The sequence below is a fragment of the Oncorhynchus masou genome, chromosome 12 (assembly GCF_036934945.1).
Source record: "Oncorhynchus masou masou isolate Uvic2021 chromosome 12, UVic_Omas_1.1, whole genome shotgun sequence".
Classification (NCBI taxonomy): Eukaryota; Metazoa; Chordata; class Actinopteri; order Salmoniformes; family Salmonidae; genus Oncorhynchus; species Oncorhynchus masou.
Window position 1 is genome coordinate 62390303 of NC_088223.1, and position 25472 is coordinate 62415774.

General features: G+C 41.2%; 2 protein-coding genes across 3 annotated transcripts in view; one reads left to right on the forward strand and one right to left on the reverse strand.

Moving 5' to 3' along the window:
* The window catches only part of LOC135550601 (neurite extension and migration factor-like), a 39810-nt gene extending 38925 nt beyond the window's left edge, over window positions 1-885 (reverse strand). The window contains exon 1 of the mRNA XM_064981568.1: window positions 405-885. The gene's annotated coding sequence lies outside the window, so the exon portion shown is untranslated. The remainder of the gene's footprint in view (window positions 1-404) is intronic.
* Window positions 886-16254: 15369 nt separating this feature from the next.
* Window positions 16255-23061, forward strand: LOC135550602 (uracil phosphoribosyltransferase homolog). 2 transcript variants are annotated; one of them, XM_064981570.1, is made up of 8 exons: window positions 16255-16853; window positions 17375-17417; window positions 17553-17622; window positions 17759-17821; window positions 18052-18213; window positions 20609-20707; window positions 20853-20940; window positions 21315-23061. In XM_064981570.1, exons 1-8 carry the CDS (start codon window positions 16564-16566, stop codon window positions 21319-21321), a joined length of 822 nt encoding a protein of 273 aa, XP_064837642.1. In that variant the 5' UTR covers window positions 16255-16563; the 3' UTR covers window positions 21322-23061. The 2 variants fall into 2 exon arrangements, with proteins under 2 accessions (XP_064837642.1, XP_064837641.1); XM_064981569.1 differs by having other exon boundaries at window positions 16260-16853; window positions 20853-23061.
* Window positions 23062-25472: the final 2411 nt, after the last annotated feature.

Below are 25472 nucleotides of genomic sequence, written 5' to 3' on the forward strand. Positions count from 1 at the left end.
GGGGGATGGGATGTGGGGTGCAGTTTGCAGGTGCTCTAATGCTCCAATGTAGGGTATCACTTTTAAACCATAACATTTAAGGAATGATGCCTCTTAATGCATTTTATAACAATTGATGTCCCTCTCAGTTTAAAAGTGAAGTAACTGTAATACATGAAATACATGGTTAAAATACACATTCCCCAACAGATGAATGTTGTTCAAATGTGAGGCATGAAATACAATGTTAAAATACACATTCCCCAACAGATGAATGTTGATCTAATGTGATGCATGAAATACCCGCCCCCTTTTATTTCGAATGAAGCCATATGAAGAAATTGCAGACTACGTTGAATATTCTTCACGCAAGTGTTTCCCTGAACTGAAAAACCATATTCGCTACTGTACAACATTTAACTTACCTCTATATTCACACTGGCTGCGCTTTTCCCGTCGCCAGCATTTCAATTGCACAGTTGTTTATTTGACAGATGGAAACTGTATCTTCTCCTCAATGCAGCAACCTCACCATGTTTTTCCCAAGCCCGGACTCCCTGTATCAGCAGGTGGACGCGCCTCCCTATGATGGAGACAGCGCGCCTCGGTCCCCCTACCACTCCATTTTATTCTACAGTCTTCTTTGTAATCCAGGAAATAAACAAAATATCTTGACCATTCCATGTGTCATGTGTAGGTCATGTTTTATAAAGCGCCATGGCCATGTTCATTTCCTATTAGGCTCCCTGGATTCATGTATACCGATACTGGATGCTGCTATTGTTATGCCATATATTTTTTTTCCCCAGATGCACCCTGTCCCTGACAACGACGGCAGGCTCGTGTCAGTTTGCTCCCCCTCTTTTGCGACCTGCCATAAAGAGCGCGCCCACAAATTCCACTCGTGACCGCGCTTCTACGTCGTTGACGCGCCCAGTTTAACGGTGCAGTTTGGTTCTCAAGGAAAATAGCTATTACAATGTCATCACACACGTTGAAACGTTAAATGACAAGCAGAGCTCTCTTCTCTTAAAATGTATATTTAGCTAAACCTGGAACCTAGTTTATGGGCTTATAAATTGGATGGATTATATTTATTAGAGTTTTACAATTCTTCCTAACATGAAAAGCATGATTGCAGCCTGCAATTCGGGCGTTCCTGCATGTGCACCCTACCTCGAGCATCCCATTGGTTCCTGCATGAATGCCGCCCTGCATTGCCTACTGTACTGGAGTGGCCCCACCTCCCGCCTGTGTACCACAGTCCTAGCTTAAAAATGGACCAATTGAAGTATAAAAAGAGGGGTTCCTGCAGATGCAGAAATGCCCACATGCAGCAACGCCACGAATTGCGGGCTGCAATTGCACCCTTTTCCCCAGGTGCAACTCCAGTCCTAGAGGGCCAGAATCTGACAGTCATGGGACAACAGTTTTCTGCACAATTAAATGCAAGGTGAAACCAAAATAACCTGGGCTGGCCACTTTCAAGGAACTGGGCATGTGAGTTAGAGATGTCCAACCTTGTAAGAGAATGGCATTTGGGGATAAATATAAATTGCAGGTGAGCTATATTCTTATTCACTCTCTGAGAATATGCTGCTCCTAAAAATCATCCAAAGTAGGGCTTTCTTGGCATGGATCCATCTAGTTAAAGGTACGGAGACAGGCTGATTTAACTATTCATATTCTCAAATCAAAAGAGATGCAGGAGAATCTGGCAAATCGTGGATGTGATCATTTTAATCTTTAAGTTCTTCTTCAACTCAGACGATAATCATTGTCGACCACCTAGACCTGCAATTATGATTACATTTTGGAGAGGCTGCAGGATCCTCGAGTTAAGTGAACAAAGTGTTTTTCATTTGTCACATAAGAGCACTCCATACTAATCTAGCTGCTAACCCTTCCTCTAACTACCAACTTTTCATTTGAGCAGCCTTTTCCCAGGTATCCTTGAGATTTGACATGAATGCACCTGAGCTCTCCTCATCAATGGTGCCTGACTCACTATAACCACATGATACATATTTTCTAGAAATAACACCAAGAGAACTGAACTGGCAGTTCTGATAACCTGCAGTGGCAGTTTGAGGAGAAAAACATATTGTGCAGAGAATGACACATCCCTTGTATCCCATTTTTAGACATGATTACAATATGTTAATATTCACTGAGTATACCAAACATTAGGAACACTTTCCTAATATTGAGTTGCACACCCCTCCCCCCCTTTTGCCCAGCGGGGCATGGACTCTACAAGGTGTCAAAAGTGTTCCACAGGGATGCTGGCCCATGTTGACTCCAACAGTTGTGTCAAGTTGGCTGGATGTTCTTTCGGTGGTGGACCATTCTTGATACACACGGTAAACTGTTAAGTGTGAAAAACCCAGCAGTGTTGGCTTAAAAATCCTTCTCTCCCCTTCATCTACACACTGATTGAAGTGGATTTAACAAGTGACATAAATAAGGGATCATAGCTTTCACCTGGATTCACCTGGTCAGTCTGTCAGTATATGTACAGCAGTAGTTATATATACTGAACCAAAATATAAACGCAACATGTAAAGTGTTGGTCTAATGTTTTATGAGCTGAAATAAAAGATCCCCGAAATGTTCCATATGCACAGCAAAAGCGTATTTCTCTCAATACTTTTGGAGCTCACATACAGTAAGGTAAAACATTTAATTGACTTAAGAGGCTTACAAAAGACTCAATTCTGACTGTTGACAGAGAGACCCGAATTTCAGTTTGAAATCAATCATCACTGAAATTGTATTAATTAATGTCATAATTAATTTTAGTTGTATGCTGCATAGCTTAGACACTGATATAATCAGTCTATTTTGTCTGAGTATGATACTCCTTGTGAAATATCTTATGAGAGATATGGATAACAAGAAGCAAGCCCTGCTGGCAGACTGGGAATTTGGGGTTATGGGCAACCTTCCCACTAACCTTCTCCATATTTAATTTACCGAAAAGCACCACTCAAACATCTGCTATATTCTCTACCCCAGATGCTGCAGGTGCTCTTGTTATATCATGCCCTGTGTAGTGGCCTATCCCTGTTGGGAACTTTGTTTAATACTGCCATACTGTTGTTATGATACTGTTTTGCCCAACTAAGTGTTGGTTCTCCCTTCCTCATTATCCCACAGAGTTACACAGACTGTGAGTGGGCGGCTGGCCCTTTACAGTGGCAGCTTTAAACTGGGTCTTTAAACCTGCTCAGCACTGGGATGGGGGCACAACAAAGCCTTCACTGAGGGAGCAGTCGCTTCTGAGATTACAGATGCAGAGGGAGAAAGGAATTAATGAGCAAGAAAAAATGTATCCTTGTATCTCAGCGATTACACATTTCTGATTGTCTATCGATTCATATAATGACTGACAACAATAATCTCATATTATATACAGTGCCTTACAAATTTATTCACCCCCTGTGTTTTCTATTTTGTTGCATTACAACTGTAATTTAAATTGATTCTTATTTGGATTTCATGTAATGGACATAACCAATTTGGACTATTTTGTGTAAGTGAAATTAAAAAAATAACTTGTTAAAAAATTCAAAAAAATAAAAAACAGCAAAGTGATGTGTGCATATGTATTCACCCCTTTGCTACGAAGCCCCTAAATAAGATCTGGTGCAACCAATTACCGTCAGAAGTCAAATAATTAGTTAAATAAAGTCCACCCGTGTGCAATCTAAGTGTCACATGATCTGTCACATGATCTCAGTATATATACACCTGTTCTGAAAGGCCCCAGAGTCTGCAACACCACTAAGCAAGTGGCACCACCAAGCAAGTGGGCACTGTGAAGACCAAGGAGCGCTCCGAACAGTTGGAGAAGTTGTGGAGAAGTACAGATCAGGGTTGGGTTATAAAAAAATATACGAAACTTTGAAAATCCCACGGAGCACCATTAAATCCATCATTTCAAAATGGAAAGAATATGGCACCACAACAAACCTGCCAAGAGAGGGCCGCCCACAAAAACTCACGGACTGGGCAAGGAGGGCATTAATCAGAGGCAACAAAGAGACCAAAGATAACCCTGAAGGAGCTGCAAAGCTCCACAGCGGAGATTGGAGTATCTGTCCAAAGGACCACTATAAGCTGTACACTCCACAGAGCTGGGCTTTACAGAAGAGTGTCCAGAAAAAAACACATCTCATCACCCTGAGAACACCATCCCTACAGTGAAACATGATGGTGGAAGCATCATGCTGTAGGGATGTGTTTCATCAGCAGGGACTGGGAAACTGGTCTGAATGGAAGGAATGATGGATGGCGCTAAATACAGGGAAATTCTTGAGGGAAACCTGTTTCAGTCTTCCAGAGATTTGAGACTGGGACGGAGGTTCACCTTTCAGCGGGACAATGACCCTAAGCATAGTGCTAAAGCAACACTCGAGTGGATTAAGCGAAAACATTTAAATGTCTTGGAATGGCCTAGTCAAATTGAGAATCTGCTGTATTTTTTTTAACCTTTATTTAAGTAGGCAAGTCAGTTAAGAACAAATTCTTATTTTCAATGACAGCCTAGGAACAGTGGGTTAACTGCCTGTTCAGGGGCTGAACGACAGATTTTGTACCTTGTCACCTCGGGGATTTGAACTTGCAACCTTTCGGTTACTAGTCCAATGCTCTAACCACTAGGCTATGACTTCAAGATTGCTGTACACCAGCGGAACCCATCCAAATTGAACGAACTCAAGCAGTTTTGCCTTGAAGAATGGGCAAAAATCCCAGTGGCTAGATGTGCCAAGCTTATAGAGACATACCCCAAGAGACTTCAGCTGTAATTGCTGCAAAAGGCAGCTCAACAAAGTATTGAGTTTGCTCAAGTTTTCTGTTTTATTGTCTTATTTGTTGTTTGTTTCACAATAAAATATATTTTGCATCTTCAAAGTGTTGTGTAAATCAAATGATTACAAACCTCAAAAAAAATCTATTTTAATTCCAGGTTGTAAGGCAACAAAATAGGAAAAATGCCAAGGGGGTGAATACTTTCGCAAGCCACTCTCTTATTACGTCGATTAAGTTACAAACCCAAACAATTCAGGTCCCATTTTCCTAAGGTTATGTCTTGTGGAAATTCATATAAGCAACATCCACTTATTGTTTAATACATTTGTTAAACTATAGGGCTACATGTAAACTCCCCCACCACAACTATTTCACCAATAAGTGAGCTCTAAACAGGCCACCCTCTGGTTACCATGTCCCTAATCCTTAGTGATCTAAACTTTCCACAGATATTAATGCAGTTAACCCTGAAGGCTTCAGACGCGACTAGACGTTTAACAGCAACTTACTCTTTATACTGCCATTTTAAATATTACATGTCATATATCTATTATGTTCAAGTACCAGTATAACGAGAGTAATCTCTGTTGGTTTATGCCCCTTTGTAGAATTTGAATAGAGAGTGGAACTAAAGACTGACGAAGACCTTCTGTTTGAAACGTCACACTCAATAAAACAAAGGGTGCATTCAGTATATGTATTTATTTTTCAGGGTGGTTAGTCCAGGAATAAAATATGATAGGCCAGAGAGTTTTCCTGTCTCTTATGCTCATTAACTAGTATAATCAGAAAAAGATTGGAGCTGCAGAGTTCCATACCCCATCCAGAGGGGTTATTTTGTAATAATGAGGGTTAATCCGTCTACATTTCTTAGAAACACAGCGTTCAGACAGACAGACAGTGAGGGCTACAGCAGTCAGGTGACACTGGTGAACCTAAAGCTCGTTATGACTGGAGTATCAGGAGTTGTTACAGGAGGTGGGACTCAGGTGAGCTCTGACCCTGGGTATTGTCAATACACAGTGTCCATACAGGCGCCTTTGTAGAAAAGGCTCTTGTAGTCATTATCATTTTCTACAAAGGAGATTTCCTACTGTAGCATATTATGCAGTTTTGCACAAACATTCCGTTTTTTTTTCCATTTACATCATGCCTACATTGTGGCGCAACGGTCTAAGGCACTGCTTCTCAGTGCTAGAGGTGTCACTACAGACCCTGGTTCAATTCTAGGCTGTATCACAACAGGCTGTGATTGGGAGTCCCATAAGGTGGCAGGCTATTGGCCCAGTGTTGTCTGTGTTTGACTGGGGTAGGCCGTCAATGTAAATAAGAATTTGTTCTTAACTGACTTGCCTATAAAAATAAATAATATACATTTCTAACATTTAATTCACAATGAACTAACATGGGATGGGCACAGAAGCTGCCCTGTTATGTAGATATTACATTGGTTGTTGGAATACTGTAAGTGCTGTATAGCCAGCCTTGGTTACTCAGACCTGGACCCACTGAAACCAGCCAGGCTATTTGCATATCCATGTGCTTTCAGTGTTGATGGTTTATGGAAATCTGACAATTCACAAGTTTCTACAGGACCAGTGTGTTAGTAAGGCTCCTGGTGCCCAGTGTTTCATTGCACAAATGTAACATATTCAGAGATGGAACTCACAGCACACTGACATAATCTGACAAAATAAGCTCTTTTCTGTTTTACTGTCATTAAGGAACAGAAAAGTTAGCAACACAATTCCACTCGGATGCTGAGGTGATTCGGAAGCATTTCAAATAAGCTGCTTACATTAATTCTATTTGAGGAGCCAGGCTTTTTGTCATTTGTTTTTAAAAATTGTGTTTTGTCTTTGTTTTCCGCAAGAGCCGTCCCTCCCTTTTCACAAAACCAATTAATCTCCACACAGAGTTCTATACACAAGACTTAAAACGGTTTCATTAAAATATCCAGCAGCAGCGAAATTTAGGCTGCTGTGCTGCATTTTATTATACAAAAGACTGAGTTACATATACCGCCAAATGCTACTGTCAAGATATGATGTTCAGGATTAATTTAGGATATTTGAAATTAACATAATAGAATTTAAATGTTAAAGAATGTATTGAATACATTCACAGATGCTACAGTGGGTGCTTGTATTTATTGAGAGTATGTATTTTTTCCATAATTAAGTTGAATGATAAAGCCCCACTGGGCACACCACATCATTTCAATGTGGAAATGTGGGTAATATTTGGTTGAGACTTTGACCAAAAGTATTTCAACCTTTATTCACCCACTAAAAAAGACAGCCAGAAGTTTTGGAATTGAACAATGAGTTAACCATCCAAAATCAAATTCCAATGGAAAAACAATGTCTGATTTTTGGTTTAGTTGTCATCTAAATGTGTTACCACTACACATTCAACCATTTAAAAACACAGCAAAGTTTATAAATGGGAATTGTTTTATTTTATACCACAGATTGTGATATCACTGTGCTTCATCTAATAGCAGAACCAAATGACCTGGATTACAGTTGAGATTACATTAAAAGTACATGTTGCAAGTGATCAATGTTGTTCGAGATTCTGCACAGATTATTACAGCAATTGTGAATATCTCCACAGACCTGTGACACCTATGCATGCACGCACGCCATCCTGAACATGCACGCTTTATATGTTTACATAAAAATAAATGTACAGTTACAGTAACGTCATAATCTGTCCATGGATGTCTTACTCATTTTACGGTTGAATATTACATTAGTTTGCAAAACAGTCTTAACTTTAGGTTATTTACTATATTACAAAAGCGTTATAAAATGTGTTATATTTGTGCTTTATCTAATATCACAACCAAATTTCCTGGATTGCAAATAAGATTACATTACAACAGATTGGAGATTCTGCACATATTATTATTATAGCAATTACAAGGTCTCCACAGAACTGCACCCTTTGCATGCCATCTTAACATGCAAGCTTTCTATGATTACATAAGACAATTACAGTAACCTGAAAAAGTGGCCATGGACGTGTTACTCATTTTAACGTTGAATAAGTAAGATAACATTAGGACATTTACTGTATTGCAAAAGTGATATTGAATTGTGTTTGGTTGTCAACACAACCAAATGTCAACATTTTAAGGAGATGTATCTTTTGTGCGTATGACTTAGTCTGGGTTTAATTCCAGTCATTCTACAAACTAATAATTTACATGTTGGATGTCTCCATCTCAACCAAAGTTAAAGAATAGGACTAAATCTAATCTAATTTGAAATGAACTTTAAATAAAGTTTGATTTAGTCCTATCCTTTAACTTAGATATTTGGTTGAGCCGGAGACGTGAATCCAATATATCAATTATTTGTTTATAGAAAAACTGGAATTAAACCCAGACTAAGTCATATGCACAAAATATACATCTTCAAATTTTGACATTTGGTTGCGTTGACAACCAAACACAATTCGAAATCAACCAAAACTTGAACCCTTTTCCTATATGTATTGTCAATTTTAGTTGAACTATGGGTTGAATTTAAACAAATCGCTGTAGACCTACATTTTATCCCTGATGACACATGACTAATAAAGTTTGGTTTCATTTAAATTGCTCTGTTTAACCTACCCTTTGGAATGACTTTGATAGCAATAGTGAATCTATTTAGTTATTTAGAGATCTCTCAATAATCATTCTCAAGATAGCACATTGGTAATAGTTAGTGACAAATATCAAAGCTAGGCAGGACTTGGTTAAAACCCTGAATGGGAGATCAAATGGATAGCTGTAGATAAATCAACTCCCCAGTAGGAGGTGCTGCCCAGCCTATAGTGGATATAACTTTGAAGATCTGACGTCTCAAATGTAGAAATTCAACATATATTATAGAAGATTTGTTTGTCTATGTTGAAAATTGGTTACCATGATGACATAATCCTGTGGTTGAAATTTCACCCTCAAAACAACAGTTGATTACCTTTTTCAAATCCAATGTATATTCCAGATAAATTCCACATCACAATATGTTAACAAATTACATTGAAACAATGTTGATTTAACCCGTTTGTGGCCAGTGGGGCATCCACTCTCTTTAAATATACAGTGCATTCGCAAAGTATTCTGACCCCTTGACTTTTTCCACATTTTGTTACGTTACAGCCATATTCTAAAATTTAGTTTAAAAAAATGTCCTTCATCAATCTACACACAATGACAAAACAAAAACAGATTTGTATACATTTTTTCAAATGTATAAAATTAAAAAACTGAAATATCACATTTGCATAAGTATTCATACCCTTTACTCAGTACTTTGTTGAAGCACCTTTGGCAGCGACTACAGCCTTGAGTCTTCTTAGGTGTGCCAAACTCCAAATGGGCTGTCATGTGCCTTTTACTGAGGAGTGGTTTCTCTCTGGCCACTCTACCATAAAGGCCTGATTGGTGGAGTGCTGCAGAGAAGGTTCTCCCATCTCCACAGAGGAACTCTGGAGCTCTGTCAGAGTGACCATCGTATTCTTGGTCACCTCCCTGACCAAGGCCCTTCTCTCCCGATTGATCAGTTTGGCCAGGCGGACAGCTCTAGGAAGAGTCTTAGTGGTTCCAAACTTCTTCCATTTAAGAATGATAGAGGCCACTGTGTTCTTGGGGAGGTTCAATGCTGCAAACATTTTTTAGTACCCTTCCCCAGATCTGTGCCTAGACACAATTCTGTTTCGGAGCTCTACGGAAAATTCCTTCCACCTCATGGCTTGGTTTAGCTCTGACATGCACTGTCAACTGTGGGACCTTATGTAGGCAGGTGTGTGCCTTTCCAAATCACATCCAATCAATTGAATTTACCACAGGTGGACTCCAGTCAAGTTGTTCGAAACATCTCAAGGATGATTAATGGAAACAGGATGCACCTGAGCTCAATTTCGAGTCTCATAGCAAAGGGTCTGAATACTTACACAAATAAGGTTTTTTATTTGTAATAAATGTTCAAACATTTCTAAAAACCTGTTTTCTCTTTGTCATTATGAGGTATTGTGTGTAGATTGATGAGGACATTTTTGTATTTAATCCATTTTAGAATAAGGTTGTAACATAACAAGATGTGGAAAAGGTTCAGGGGTCTGAATACTTTCCGATTGCACTGTACATCCCGGGTACATTTCACTTTGATACCCAACGACCCTGCAGTCACAATTGAGCAAATTAACAGGCAAGTGAACAATTTGAAAGCCAGACCCTACATTAAGTGACAGGGAAGGGGCTGAATTAGACAATACACAGCAAATAAGAGTAACATTGAAATGGCTTTTCTGTAAGAAACCAGCTGTTGTCTACGATTCAGCAACCTTTCGGAGAGGAACCAGCCCCTGCCAAGGGACAACTAAGCTAAGCTGGCTCCTCAGCCATGCAGCCAGGGGAGAGGTTGTCATGGGTGATGCAGTTTTGGTGCCAATTCTGTGTATTTCATCATGACATCTGGAACTGGCCTTTCACTGTCTGTAGATCAAAACATGCCAGGCATCATGCTGGTCACCTCTTGAATAGATCTCAATAAAAGAGAAGTTGTTATTCCCTGACACAGAAACATGCTCGTTATCTCTCTCATTCTCTACCTACACCATGCATAAGGTGAACCATACATTGAGACTTTAATATATTTAAAGATACATTCAACTAAATGCGAATGAAAATACAAAGGCGAAATAGAAAGTAAATGGTTTAGATCTAGGTTGTCTGTGTGATTGTCTTTCAGGCCAAATTAAGACATTCTATTGAAACAGAGCACAGAGCTTTATTCACAGGCTTTTCACCCACATACAGTATGGTGTTAATCGTTTAGGAGCTACCGCCTGACAGGGGCCACAGGAGCCCTGGGCACATTCTATCGTGTTAATGGTCTGTCGTCAATCTTCATTTGTCCCTCTAATTTGACGAGGAGTTCTACGGATTTATCACACAATCTCACACCATGAAAAATACTTCCCACCTTCTTGAGATTCTGTCCCCGTCTTTTTCAATACAATGAACATTCATAAAATTCAAATAATTACAGAGAAATTTGACAAGAAATTAGACATACATTTGCTGTATATGTCAGGAATATAATTTTCTCGCATCACCAGAGTGCTTTGAAAAGCAATATAACTCCCACACTGCTGTTACAAACTATGCCAATCACCCCTGGGGATGCCATCAACAGCTCTAATACCTGTTTGAAAAGGACATACAAACAACTGTTTCTTGAGCAGACATCCTTCACAAAACTGTAAAAAAAACATGAATTTTAATTCATAAAAAAACATGTATGGTAGTTAGAGTATAGTTTGTGGTATGTGACAGGGAACTGTTTGCCCTCTCATTGCCCTCAATCAGTATCAATGGCCTTGCATTAGATTAGCATTTACCAATTAGTCAAACCACAAGAGTAACCTTCCTTCCCCTCACTGATCATTTGGCAAGCTCAACTCTGAAGGACACAACCTAGGATGATCCTGCAGTCTTCTTCTCATGTGGCACTAGTCCAAATCAGATGTTTCAACACACACACACACACACACACACACACACACACACACACACACACACACACACACAGCTTTCAGGTGAAAATATGAGAATGTCCACAACCTTCAAACCAACAACTCATCAGTTGTGAAGAGAGTACCAGTACTAGTATTCTTTCTGAAAACGTAATTAGTGGCGTAAAGTGGTGCTACACAACAGCAGCTAAGGTTCCAGATGATCGGGGGTACTTGTCTGTCAGTAGAGACGCAGTCAGGCAGGCAGAGAGAGGGATACCAACATGACTATTTACTCTGCTGCCTATTGTCTAATGCCAGCTGCCACTGGGATGACTGCGGTCTCAGATGCATGTGCAAATTCCTCTAAGCCAGGCAATATGGCACCCTAAGACTGCAACATGGCGTTAATATATCTAATCTAAAACTAAACTAATTTTCGAAAGCACTCCCGAAAGAAGAACCAACACCTTCTGACGTTTTCCAAAGGGCAATGAGTGATGAGTCTATTTTCCTCAAGAGGTTAGATATTTGTTTAACTAGATCAGGTGATCTACTTGAAATATATTTTTATTTTCATTACTGGAACCATGTTAAAAAAATACTGAGTTGTTTCAATAGTAAGCATTTTTGTCGATACACTTCTAATGTAATGGGTTCTTTCTAAAGCATTTATTGACAAGACAAGTTGGCATATTCAAACATGTTCTGGTATTTAGTTTTAATTTCTGGAAATATTAATTACCCGAAGATTGGTTTGAATTTGTGATTTATGGGGCATGTGAAAATAGCATATAGAGAGCAATAGTGAAGGCGTCTTTTTGAAGGCATCAACTCTGGGGAAATTCATGTTGTTTCACTATATTGGATCACTACAATAAATTGATATCACTCCGCGGCGGATGGATACATTCGAGGTGAGGATTTACAGATTTACTCCCATGTACACCTGTGTCACGGCTGGGGTTCGCCCCTATATATAGACCCCATGGCCACGACACACGTTCTCTTTCATTTTCTCGGCAGACGTCCGTATGATTTGAGGTACAAACTTTCTGAAGTTCGCTTGGTAAGTCACTGGTAAGTGTAATATCCTGTGTGGAAGTATACTCCCCAACTGTTTGCAGCCTGGAGCAGCTGGCTACATGGCCAGCCCCTCCTCTTGAGTGCTCATCTCACTGTGCGCATTTTGTCTGTATCTTCTGCCCGTGGTTTGTCGTACTTGTGTTTTGTTAGCGTTACACTATGACTCTCTGTGCATCCATTAGTATGGTGGCTCTTGCTGCCACAAACTGTAATTTACCTTAAACAACTTGTCGACTGGCTTGTTCTACTTTCAAAAAGTGCATGGATGCTCTCCTGGCAAATCTCACCTACCGAGGATGGTTGATTCTCAATTACCTGGATGATTGGCTGATTTGTGCCCCGACAAGGACCTAGATCCTGTCAGACAGAGATGCCCCTGACCCTCATTGACGGGCTGGGCATTACTGTAAACTACAAGAAGTCGTCTTGACGCCCACCCAGAGGGTGGCCATCGACATGGAACTGGACTCAGTCCTCATGAGAGCATGCCTGCCCACCAGAAGGTTCCAGGCGGTCTTATCTTGCCTCGACCACTTTCGGCAGGGGCGGGTGGTATCTGCCCTGACCTGCCAACGCCTGTTGAGGTTGCTGACGGCGGCCTCATTGCTGATTCCCCTGGGCCTGCTCCATATCCAGCCTCTAACGGTGGTTCAACTGCCACTGGCTGCACCCGAAGCGCCACCGTCACTGCCAGCTGCGGGTGACCGCACAGTACCTCAGGGCATTGTTGAGGTGGCATTATCGCTTCTTTCTCTCAGGTGGGGTGGAGATGCTGAGGATGTGCCGCGGTGAGCTGGTCAGCACAGACGCCTCCCAGATTGGCTGGGGAGGTGAGACCAAGGGAAGGTCAGCCAGCGGCTGTTGGTGTTAATGTCATTTCATAATTCCAATATGTTTTCATTAATTGAATTCACTTAGTCCATTTTATGAGAATTTGTAAGATTCTTAATTGCATAAAATAGACAGAGACCAGTCTTATCAAAAATAGATAATAGTATTTATTCTCAGAGCGCGCTGCCATGAAACCACGAACAACAGTTTATATACAAAATATGACATCATAGGCTATAAATTGTCCTTCCTCCTATCGACCAGGACCCAACAAAGTTGAAAAGTTTATTCCCAACCCCTTGCTCTCTTACTCCAGGCACACAGTTAATTCAAGATTAAACTTCTAAAGTATTCATCCATCACCATTCAGCAGACAGTTCCAGCTAATGGAAAACCTAAGAAAACACACACTGCCTTATCTGAACATCCCAGAGCTGAGTTGAGTCGGTTCAACCATAGGTTAACGACCCTTTTTGCTTACTTAAAAACCCACAATTCCAGTCCTCTCCAACCTGGCTGGAATGGTATTTATTTAATTACCCCGTTTCATGCTCCACAATCCCTCCCTTATGAATTAATATTGTATATATTAATAAAAACAGAGTATAAGTTTCATTTGTTATAGTTCTATTTAAAATGTAGATATTGTTTAGTCATTAGTCATAATATTCCTAACAGTTGGCTACTCTCTTGGAGTGGCAGGCACATTAAATACACTACAGCTCCGAGCTGTACTGCTGGCCCTGCAGTCTTTTCTTCCACATCTGAAGGGAAGACATGTCCTGGTGAGAACAGACAACGCAACAGTGGTGCCTTACATCAACCATCAGGGTGGACTGAGGTCCCACCATCTTATGGCACGGGAGCTCCTTCTCTGGGCTCAGGGCCATCTAGTGTCTCTACGCGCACGTACCTGACATCCTGAATGTGGCAGCGGATATTCTCTCCATGGAGGGCCTGCCACCTTGGGACTGGAGCCTACATCCCCAGGTGGTGCAGCACCTGTGGGACAAGTTCGGGAGGGTGCAGGTGGACCTGTTTGCCTCCATGGACAATGCACACTGCCCCCTGTGGTACTCCATGACGGAGCCACCAGGGCCTCTGGGCTTGGATGCTCTGGCTCACGATTGGCCAGAGCTGGAGCTTACGCATTCCACCCTTTTCTCCAGATCCAGGCTGTGCTTGTCAGTACCAGGATGACGGAGCATCGTCTGCTGCTGGTGGCCCCATACTGGCCCAGACGACCCTGGTTCAGCCTTCTCCTGTCCCGGTTGTCTGGGACACCTTGCTGTCTGAGGCCGGGGGAACTTTGTGGCACCTGAGACCGTACTGCCTCAGTCTGTGGGCTTGGCCGCTGAACGGCACCAATGGTCCATGTTAGGACTACAGGAGGGTGTAATGTACACCATGCAGATCGCAGGGGCACCGGCTACAACCGCGGCATACCAGTTGCGCTGGCGGCGGTTCTGCTCTTTGTGCACTAGTATTAAGGTTGTGCCCGAGTTATGTGGTGTACAGTATGTCCTCCAATATCTGCAGTCTTGCGTGGATGAGGGCCTCAACACAGAGGGTATTTGGCCGCTATATCTGCCTGCCATGTGGGGTGGATGGACAGGCCAGTGGGGCACCAGCCCTTGATCTCCAGGTTTATGAAGGGGTTTGTCGCCTGCGTCCAGCTAGGATCCACTCAATGGCGAGCTGGGATCTGGATGTGGTCTTGGCAGCTTTGGCAAAGCCGCCTTTTGAACCGTTGGAGTCTGCTTCCCTGAAACCCTTAAGGTGGCTTTCTTGGTAGTGATTGCTTTCATGAAGAGTGTGGGTGAGCTCCATGCTCTTTCAGTAAGTTCTGAGTGCTACCGGATGGACCCCGGTGGGAGGAGTATATCTCTCCGCCCCGACCCTTCATTATTCCTGAAGGCCCTCCCTCTGTGGTTGGTTTGATGTAGAGAATGTGTGTCGCAGCCATGAGGTCTATATATAGGGGCGGACCCCAGCTGTGGACACGGGAGTAAATCTGCAAATCCTCATCTCGGATGTATCCCTCAGCTGCGGAGTGATACCAATATATTGGAGTGATCCATATAGCTCACACAACCATGGTTAGCCATTTTTTTGTAGGGTTCTTGGATAAACACCGAAAATAAGGTATGTGGTTAGTATACACAGGCTTAGAAGATCTATGTTTTGTTATATGATATAATCTTCATCAGCTAACATTTACATTACATTTAAGTCATTTAGCAGACGCTCTTATCCAGAGCGACTTACAAATTACATCACTTGTTGTGAATGCTAAAGCATTTATGTAATCAAAACAAGCACAAAGGCTTCATAATTCATAAAGGTCAGGTTAATGGACTGATATCATCTCATAGAACAAAACTTGTAAAATCTCCTAAACTGTGTAAACCTAAAACCGTATTTTCAGTGTTTATCCCAAACCCCATTCTTTCCCCGTAGGAACAGTCATGTCTAGATGGGATACAGCTTTTCAAATTGACGTGTTTTTCTTTTTTTGTTGTTGTGCATTTTAGCTAAGCCCAACCCTTTTCCTTACCTTAGCCTAATTATCCTAACCTGCCACGTTAATTCCCCTAACCTGCTACGAAAAGCCAAGTTTGACAAAAGCTGTACACTTCTAGACAAAACCCATAGGAATGACTGAACGAACCATAGGTAACCAATTTTCGTTTTTTAGGACTACAAGCTGGGGAGCTCTGTTAGGGGTTTGTGAATGGTGATAATTTTTAAAAGAATGGCACTTGCCTGTCCATCAATGCCTAGGCATTGAAAATAGTCTCAAGCGCTGACAAAATGCTCCCGGTTTCCACTAGATAACACAGTCAAACTTTCCCATAAGAACTCATTCATGCAATATATGACTCTGTGGCTGTGTTAACTAGTGTCGATCAATGAGCTCTCAAGCGGTACAAGACCTGCATCATTCTGACCATTATGAAGCTGGAATCAGGTGTGACGTTACTTCCTGTTACAAAGTTTATGTTCCTGTAGGTTTATACTAACATAGATGTATTTATAATGACGAGATACTCGTCTCCGCCCTAACAATGAGTCGTTGTCCCAAAAGCGGGAAGGCAGGCGACATGGTCCAAAATAAGAATTTAGAAACGCTAAGGGAAAACGCTTCTATTGAACAGATTTAGGCGAGAGTGAACCCTCTCGTTTCGCCTCTTCCTCTCTGGTTTTTGCTGCGGCCACCCAATGGCCGCGACCCAGAATCAGGGAAGACAAAAAATGCCCAACAAGACATTTAGCTATATGAATAGCAAAACCGCAGAGAGCCTAAACTGCTCAACTATTTAGCGTTTTCTTAATTCTATGGACACGTATTTTGAGAGCGGAATTGATACGGAAATCAAAATGCCTTGTCAAAATCAGCAGCTGAACAACAATGACAGACAAGAACACACGGCAATGAGCAGCACCAAGCAGGTTCGGTTTGCTAGCTGCGGAAACAGCGTTCTGACAGAGTCCAATAGAGATGCAGAAGTAGCCGAAACTTGTGAAAATGTATTCAACAGTGAACTACAGAGGCAGATCGGATCGCAATTAAAACTGCTTCCTTTGAATGACCAAATACGAGAATTACAGACCATCATTAGAGACAAGTGAGTCATCATATTTTGTCAAAGATAGCAACCACATTATCTGACAGATAATGGACCTGTATTATAATGCACCAGATAACTGTCTAATGATGTGGAATTGAATGATGCATTGTAAACCAAGTGAATGGCCAATCGACGCCATGTTACTATTTATAACTGTCATATTACACTGCACTTATATGGTTACGGTAGCGTTATCTGGGATCTTTGTTACCCAGAACTGTAAATACACCTGGTTATTTCTATGAAGACCTAGGCAAAATGTCATTATAGTCTGCCCCATTACTCCGTAGTAGCGTAAACGTGGCCACAACTTCCTTGTCTAGCATGAGGTTTAATTTCAAATCATGTTAGACCCACTGACAACAATAGACGATACTCATAACAGAACATTGAATGAGTACACTAATCACAATTTACACTAATCACAACATTTTTGGGAGGTGAAAGTGTATCATGCATTGATTTCCTCAAATGTAACCCTTACTGTAAGCATACATGTTATTCTTGTTCTTTTACAGGTCTACTAGCAGGGGAGATTTTGTATTTTGTGCTGATAGATTGGTAAGAAACTGTCTTGGTTCAATTGACACTGTTGTTTTTACTCTAGGTTAAATACTAATATATTATGTTTTTAATTGAATGACTAATTTGCATAATGCACACTGTATTGTTTTGACCCACTCGGTTTGTCCACAGATCAGACTAGTGGTTGAAGAGGGACTCAATCAGCTGCCATACAGCGAGTGTACAGTGACCACTCCCACAGGTTAGACCTATTAGATGAAATTTGTCAGAAATGATAGAAATTGGGCAAATACTATGTATTACAGGATTACTGTTACATTTCTCACCAAGAACAGAACTGTCTATTTCAATCGCTCTGCCTTCCCCCTCTTCTTCAGGGCATAAATATGATGGTGTCAAGTTTGAAAAAGGCAACTGCGGTGTCAGCATTATGAGAAGTGGTAAGGCACTGATCATATAGTATATTAAAGGAAGATTAATCTGAAATGGTCTCTGAATAGAATCCCTGGCTGGTGGACTTGCCTATACCTGACATACCTAGTGCTATCCACTCAACTGTTTGACCTATCAGTTTGACTGTTTGACTTGCTCACCATTACTACATCTTGTATGAGGTTTCCCTTGAATGAATTTAGTTTAATGCAACATCTATTAATTGCTGTGTGTGTAGGCGAGGCCATGGAGCAGGGCCTCAGAGACTGCTGCCGGTCCATCCGTATCGGTAAGATCCTAATCCAGAGTGACGAGGACACCCAGAAGGCCAAAGTCTACTATGCAAAGTTCCCCCCAGACATCAGCAGGAGGAAAGTCCTCCTCATGTACCCCATTCTCAGTGAGTATGGATATACGGTACTTGTGTACCCCATATTCTCAGTAAGTATGGTGAGAGTAGTACTCACATTCCCCATCCTTAATCATAGTCCAGGGGGATTACACGCATGTAAACAACGAATGTCTTTACATGTCTTTAGGCCAAGTACGTTGTAAAACCCTGCCGTGGAAAAGCACTAATAGACAGTCTCAATACAGTACTAACTCCTCTTGAGGACAAAGAGTTCAGGTGAAGTGTTGCCCTGCCCTGGGCCTGAAGAACTGTCTCTTTTTCATGAACCAGAAATGAAGACTTAATTGCTCCCGTTAGCAAGACAATAGTGTAATCATAGGCATCCTCTAAGATACAGTGCCTTGCGAAAGTATTCGGCCCCTTGAACTTTGCGACCTTTTGCCACATTTCAGGCTTCAAACATAAAGATATAAAACTGTATTTTTGTGTGAAGAATCAACAACAAGTGGGACACAATCATGAAGTGGAACGACATTTATTGGATATTTCAAACTTTTTTAACAATTCAAAAACTGAAAAATTGGGCGTGCAAAATTATTCAGCCCCTTTACTTTCAGTGCAGCAAACTCTCCAGAAGTTCAGTGAGGATCTCTGAATGATCCAATGTTGACCTAAATGACTAATGATGATAAATACAATCCACCTGTGTGTAATCAAGTCTCCGTATAAATGCACCTGCACTGTGAGTCTCAGAGGTCCGTTAAAAGCGCAGAGAGCATCATGAAGAACAAGGAACACACCAGGCAGGTCCGAGATACTGTTGTGAAGAAGTTTAAAGCCAGATTTGGATACAAAAGGATTTCCCAAGCTTTAAACATCCCAAGGAGCACTGTGCAAGCGATAATATTGAAATGGAAGGAGTATCAGACCACTGCAAATCTACCAAGACCTGGCCGTCCCTCTAAACTTTCAGCTCATACAAGGAAAAGACTGATCAGAGATGCAGCCAAGAGGCCCATGATCACTCTGGATGAACTGCAGAGATCTACAGCTGAGGTGGGAGACTCTGTCCATAGGACAACAATCAGTCGTATATTGCACAAATCTGGCCTTTATGGAAGAGTGGCAAGAAGAAAGCCATTTCTTAAAGATATCCATAAAAAGTGTCGTTTAAAGTTTGCCACAAGCCACCTGGGAGACACACCAAACATGTGGAAGAAGGTGCTCTGGTCATATGAAACCAAAATTGAACTTTTTGGCAACAATGCAAAACGTTATGTTTGGCGTAAAAGCAACACAGCTCATCACCTTGACCACACCATACCCACTGTCAAACATGGTGGTGGCAGCATCATGGTTTGGGCCTGCTTTTCTTCAGCAGGGACAGGGAAGATGGTTCAAATTGATGGGAAGATGGATGGAGCCAAATACAGGACCATTCTGGAAGAAAACCTGATGGAGTCTGCAAAAGACCTGAGACTGGGACGGAGATTTGTCTTCCAACAAGACAATGATCCAAAACATAAAGCAAAGTCTACAATGGAATGGTTAAAAAATAAACATATCCAGGTGTTAGAATGGCCAAGTCAAAGTCCAGACCTGAATCCAATCGAGAATCTGTGGAAAGAACTGAAAACTGCTGTTCACAAATGCTCTCCATCCAACCTCACTGAGCTTGAGCTGTTTTGCAAGGAGGAATGGGAAAAAATTTCAGTCTCTCGATGTGCAAAACTGATAGAGACATACCCCAAGCGACTTACAGCTGTAATCGCAGCAAAAGGTGGCGCTACAAAGTATTAACTTAAGGGGGCAGAATAATTTTGCACGCCCAATTTTTCAGTTTTTGATTTGTACAAAAAGTTTGAAATATCCAATAAATGTCGTTCCACTTCATGATTGTGTCCCACTTGTTGTTGATTCTTCACAAAAAAATACAGTTTTATATCTTTATGTTTGAAGCCTGAAATGTGGCAAAAGGTCGCAAAGTTCAAGAGGGCCGAATACTTTCGCAAGGCCCTGTAATTGTGGTAAGGTGTCTTTTATTCGGCTCTGATAATGACCTTAGTAGTTAGCATGCTGCATATTTTTCAGCATAATTTACCCCAAGAAAATAATTACAAGTTTATCTGCTTGGGGTAAACCATGAAGAGCTCACTGCAAGGCCATGAAAATGATAAATAGGACAAATGAAGCCACAGAGAGAAGTAATGTTAATCTTTTTGTCCTCTAACTAACATCCCTCTCTGAAAGGATGAAAAACTGCCTTGAGAAATCAAAATTACATTTTGTTCTTTTATAGAAAGTAGCAGCAGATGAGTCATAGTAATGATCACAAGGCTAGTAAGGGCAGACTTTTCTTCAATACTTCTATAATGTTGCCTGTTTTGTCAAGTCACTGATATCTGTCCTGTGTTTATGCTATCTATACATGTTCTGCCTTCAGGTACAGGTAACACAGTGATTGAGGCTGTGAGAGTTCTGACTGAACATGGTCTACAGCCCAAACATATTATCCTCCTGAGTCTCTTCTCCACCCCTCACGGTACGCCTCATCGACAGTCCCTTGCTTAATATCGAAGTAGATTCTGTAATGTTCAAAATTCTGGGGTTTCATACTACAGCATGTTTTCCATTCATTCAGTTTTATTGAAAGCACTGCAAGTCTAATGGTTGTGTCATCTCACCAGGTGCCAAATCCATCATTCAAGAGTTCCCAGAAATCACCATATTGACCACCGAGGTGCACCCTGTGGCTCCCACACACTTTGGCCAGAGGTACTTTGGGACAGACTAGTCAGCCCTCTAGGCCCATTCAATGGGACACCATACTATGAGAACCAACCATTGAATGGTCCCTCTGTCAGTTTGTCCACTTATTTCAAAAGGAGTTGTTACCCTGCTGAAGATTCTTGCTTTGCTGTGTACGCCGCCTTAACCTGTGCTCCTCAGTCTGACAAACAATGCAAAGATTTTCCTGGAAACAACAAAAAAGCACATTCCATGTAGGTCATTTAGGAACTAGTCTAGCGAGCTTGCATGTACTGCTGCCATTTTATTTATTCAGTAATGGTAGTTCATTCTAGGTTGTTTTTCCTCATTAGAAAGTCTAAATAATTGAAATATTTTTTTTCAATATATTCTATTCAAAGTATGTGAGCGGAGTTGAGCAGACGGAAATCCTGCTCGTCGCTTATGGAGCGGTGCTCCACGTCCTTTCCAACCACTCCGCAGCAAACATCTCCGCTCTCACAGGGGGAAAAATGCCGATTCCAAATTCTCTCCAGTCATTAAAATCACCATTTAACCAACACGCATCTATTCTTTTGACTACCTGGACCTAGCATTTGGTTTTTAAGTATTGAAACCAAACCATATGATTTGAATGAAAAGTATTATAATAAACATGAAAAGGTGAATGTAAGAAGCGCTCATCATTTCAAATAGGCTACATGTCATATTAAACAACATATAAACACTCAAAAGGTCAGGAGCCTAAGAAGGAACAAAAAAATATTATTAAGGCTATGTTATTTCAATTATTACAAAGAAATACATTGTGCAGCATTTGCGAGTGCAACACAATAGGCTGATAGGGACAAAGCGCTCAGCATTTAAACAACGTTTAGTTGTATTCAATCATTAGTCTATAAATTGTGCTTTTAGGCTGTGACATAGAATTAAATGAAAACATTATTAGGCTCAGTCTACAGTGCCTTTGAATTTATTTTTAGAAACATCAGTTTGTGGCTTCATGCTCATGTGATGATGCGTGGAGAGCAGGCCAGCAGCAGAGAATATCCTCTGCACTTGCAGAGCCACTGGGGATGCTAAACACCCTTTTGGCCACTCTTGCCAGGCTGGGTAGTGATGCAGAGTTGTATATTTATTTTTCTATCGGTAGGCCTAAAGGTTTTTAGGCAAAGTAACCCAATCAAAACAGAAAGCTCCTTGAATGTTGGAATATGCCAGGCTTATTGGGCCAAAATCAATTATGGCCTATTGTGTGTGTGTATAGAGCTAGATATATGTAACAGAACTTTTAAGATATCTTATTTTTAGTTTATAAATACTTTGCTACAATGACACACTTAGTTCCTTTATTTTAGCATGTGCACCATCGTGCTTTCAGGATATGTTTTCAGTTTCCACAATGATTCTTTAGTTGTGGACACTACATCACCACAATCCCTCTCTTGCTCTTGGTCATCATCTTTGTAAGTCACCTTGATTTTGCACCTGTGTGTTTTATCAGTTTCTTTATGAAAATATTTTGTGAGCTATAGCAGCACAAAAGTAAACTACAAATACATGCTACGCCAGCCATGTCCTTGAACTGAGCGAAATTGGAGCGGGCGAGAAGGCCGACGTTCCAGCCTTTGGGGATCTCACGCCACGCTCCAGTCAAAAGGGCACGCTCCGCTCACATACTCTGATTCTATTGTCTTGTCTTTTTCTTTCTTTAGTGTTGTCATTATTATTGCCACAAACAGTTTTAATGTATCATAACACTGAAAAGAAACAAACCAATGAAGAGAAACTCTGACCAGATCTGAAGTGCAATTTGATGGAATATGCAATTTGAACATTTCAGAGTGGAAAAGGCTGGAAAAAGAAGCTCAGAAATACATTGCCCTTATGACATCTATGTGTAGTTAAGGAGTCATCAATCCTCCATCGTTAACACAATGGAAAGGTCAAATGCTTTATCTAAATGTTGAAAGTGCGTGGGCGACAGAGAAACAAAACCGTGCAGTTTGAGGCCATGATGGGGGCGATGGGGGTATGACGTTGAGGTTTCTGTGTGTCTGTATGCTGTTTGTACGTTTTGTATCATTCAAGAAAAAAATAAAGAATACACAGATAAAACCCATATACAAAAATAAATGATTAACTACATTGTGATAAATTATTCAGTCTATTGGATGTATTGACAAAGCATACCCCTTTTCTTTCAGAGTGAGTTTGAGGTTGGAATGTATCATCTTTGTATGGGAAGAAGAGTCATCTTCACATATGCCTGTCTGGCCCAAATGCTGTTGAGACAAACAAGTTACTACTAGCTAATAACCACAAGGAAGTAAAGGTTTGGAACATATTCCTCATATCATGCAAACACTTAGAATAAAACATTATTGACACTGACAGAGAAGTCCCTCACCAGATTCTACCAATCCCACTTCATAGAATGTCTTTCTCCCTATGACCCCCCTGGCTCTGTTATTGACATCAGGGAGGTCTCTCAGAGGTGCTGAAATCATACAATAGATCAAATGGCAATACTCCAAACACAGACAGAAACAACACAATACCTCTGCAAACACATTTCAGTCCCCCAGTTCCTTGTTTTCTGAGAAATGATTATGCACTTTTTCAAGCACTCACCATGACAAACCTTATGGCCACTAGGTAGCACTACACCTGCACATGTTCTGGTGGCCTGGCATGATTTTCATGCACATTACATTGTGTTGAATGTCATTCTTAAGTCTAAGTGGCAAGGATAGAGAGCACAATTGTTTTTAATCATCAGTCGCCAGTTCATCATGCACTGTGACAATTTGACTTCTAAGGAGTCTTATCTGTCTGGGATAAAGTGAGAGGAAAATAACCACTTAATCAAATCTAAGAGTGTACTTTCCAAGAGCTCAGAGAGAAGGAGCCGTCTCATCCACAGACCATTTAGCAAGGCTGCCTGTCATCATACTAACCAACCTATCCTATTTCAGGACTGCTTATTACATGTAGATTACCAATAGGTACACCAGTGAAGGAACATGTGGTGTGTCTTTACAATGATTGAGTGAGTACCCGTAATTAGTTTATATCAATACGTACCTCACAAGTCAATGAGTGAGTGTGGTTGTTACTGGACTGCTGGTAGTCATACACTTAGGTTGATGAATTAGACATTAACAACGGACATGATGATTTCCCAAAACAAGGGATCAGATTCAATCAAGACAAAGGCCCATTAGAATAGCTTTAAATATTCACCAATGAGCGACTGCTTTTATATCAAGTCATTTTTTGGTTCCGTGACCACCACCAAGGTATGTCGTCATTGTCAGCGCAACTAGTCTCTTAGGTTTCTACCAAGTACTGTATTAGCCATTAAATCAGGGAGAAAAGCATAACTTCCAGTTGCCATAGACACCTAGAAACTGTTTACCATATTAGCCTTTCTTTTGCTCCAAGGGCTCACTAAATGTAGAAGCCATTCACCCAATCACAGGCAGATGAACAGTAGCTGGTTATGTAATCCTCAGGGGTGAGGCACCACAGATCTCTTTGCTGGAAAGTGTTCGGCACCTCCCCAAGATGTCCATCTATATTAATTGCCTTGGATTGTTTGAAGTAACTGTGAAGTGTTTTATTCTATTCTAATGACTGGGACGGTTTCCCAAAAGCATCTTAAGGTTAAGTTCATTGTTAGAGCTACATGGTTCTAACGATGAACTTAGCCTTAAGATGCTTTTGGGAAACCGGGCCCAGAGTATCACCTTGGATTCCCCTGGCCTGCTGGGCTCGACTTACCCAAGCTCTCCTCTTCAGATCCTGCCTCCCTCTCCCTCCACACCCCATTAGCTAACAATGGATTGTGGGATTCGTTGTTGCTCCTGGTGGGAAAATTGTGTCCGTCACCCTGGCTGGGAAACAAACACAGAGGCCAGATTCAAGATGGAGGAAGGAACACAGCAAGGAATGATACTTACTAAATTGTAGGTATCAGAGGTCCCATTTCCTGCCACAAAGAATATTCAAATCAAATTGTATTTGTTACATGCTTCTGAAACATCAGGTGTAGACTAACAGTGAAATGTTTACGTAAGGGTAGTTCCAAAAAATGCAGAGTTAAAGGTAATAATAAAAAATAAATAGTGAAGAGGAATAAATACACAGTGAATAACAAATAGAAATAACATGGCTCTATACAGGGAGTATCAGTGCCGAGTTGATGTGCAGGGGTACGAGGTCATTGATATAGCTACAGTACGTACTGTACATAAACGGGGCGGCTCCCGAGTGGTGCAGCGGTCTAAGGCACTGCATCTCAGTGCTAGAGGTGTCACTACAGACCCTGGTTCGATTTCAGGCTATATCACAACCAGCCGTGATTGTGAGTCCCATAGGGCGGCGCACAATTGGCCCAGCGTCATCCGGTTTAGGGTTTGACCGGGGTAGGCCGTCGTTGGAAATAAGAATTTGTTCTTAACGGACTTGCCTAGTTAAATAAAATATATATAGGTAGAGGTAAAGTGACTATGCAACAGGATAGATAAGACAGTAGCAGCAGCGTATGAGGTGAG

Bases quoted from the DNA above. Each gene is read 5' to 3' on its own strand.
- LOC135550602 (XM_064981569.1), top strand. From the start codon at position 16,564: ATGGACACGTATTTTGAGAGCGGAATTGATACGGAAATCAAAATGCCT. The intron at 17,418-17,552 runs GTAAGAAACTGT...GTTTGTCCACAG, and splicing joins TATTTTGTGCTGATAGATTG to ATCAGACTAGTGGTTGAAGA. The intron at 17,623-17,758 runs GTTAGACCTATT...CCTCTTCTTCAG, and splicing joins TACAGTGACCACTCCCACAG to GGCATAAATATGATGGTGTC.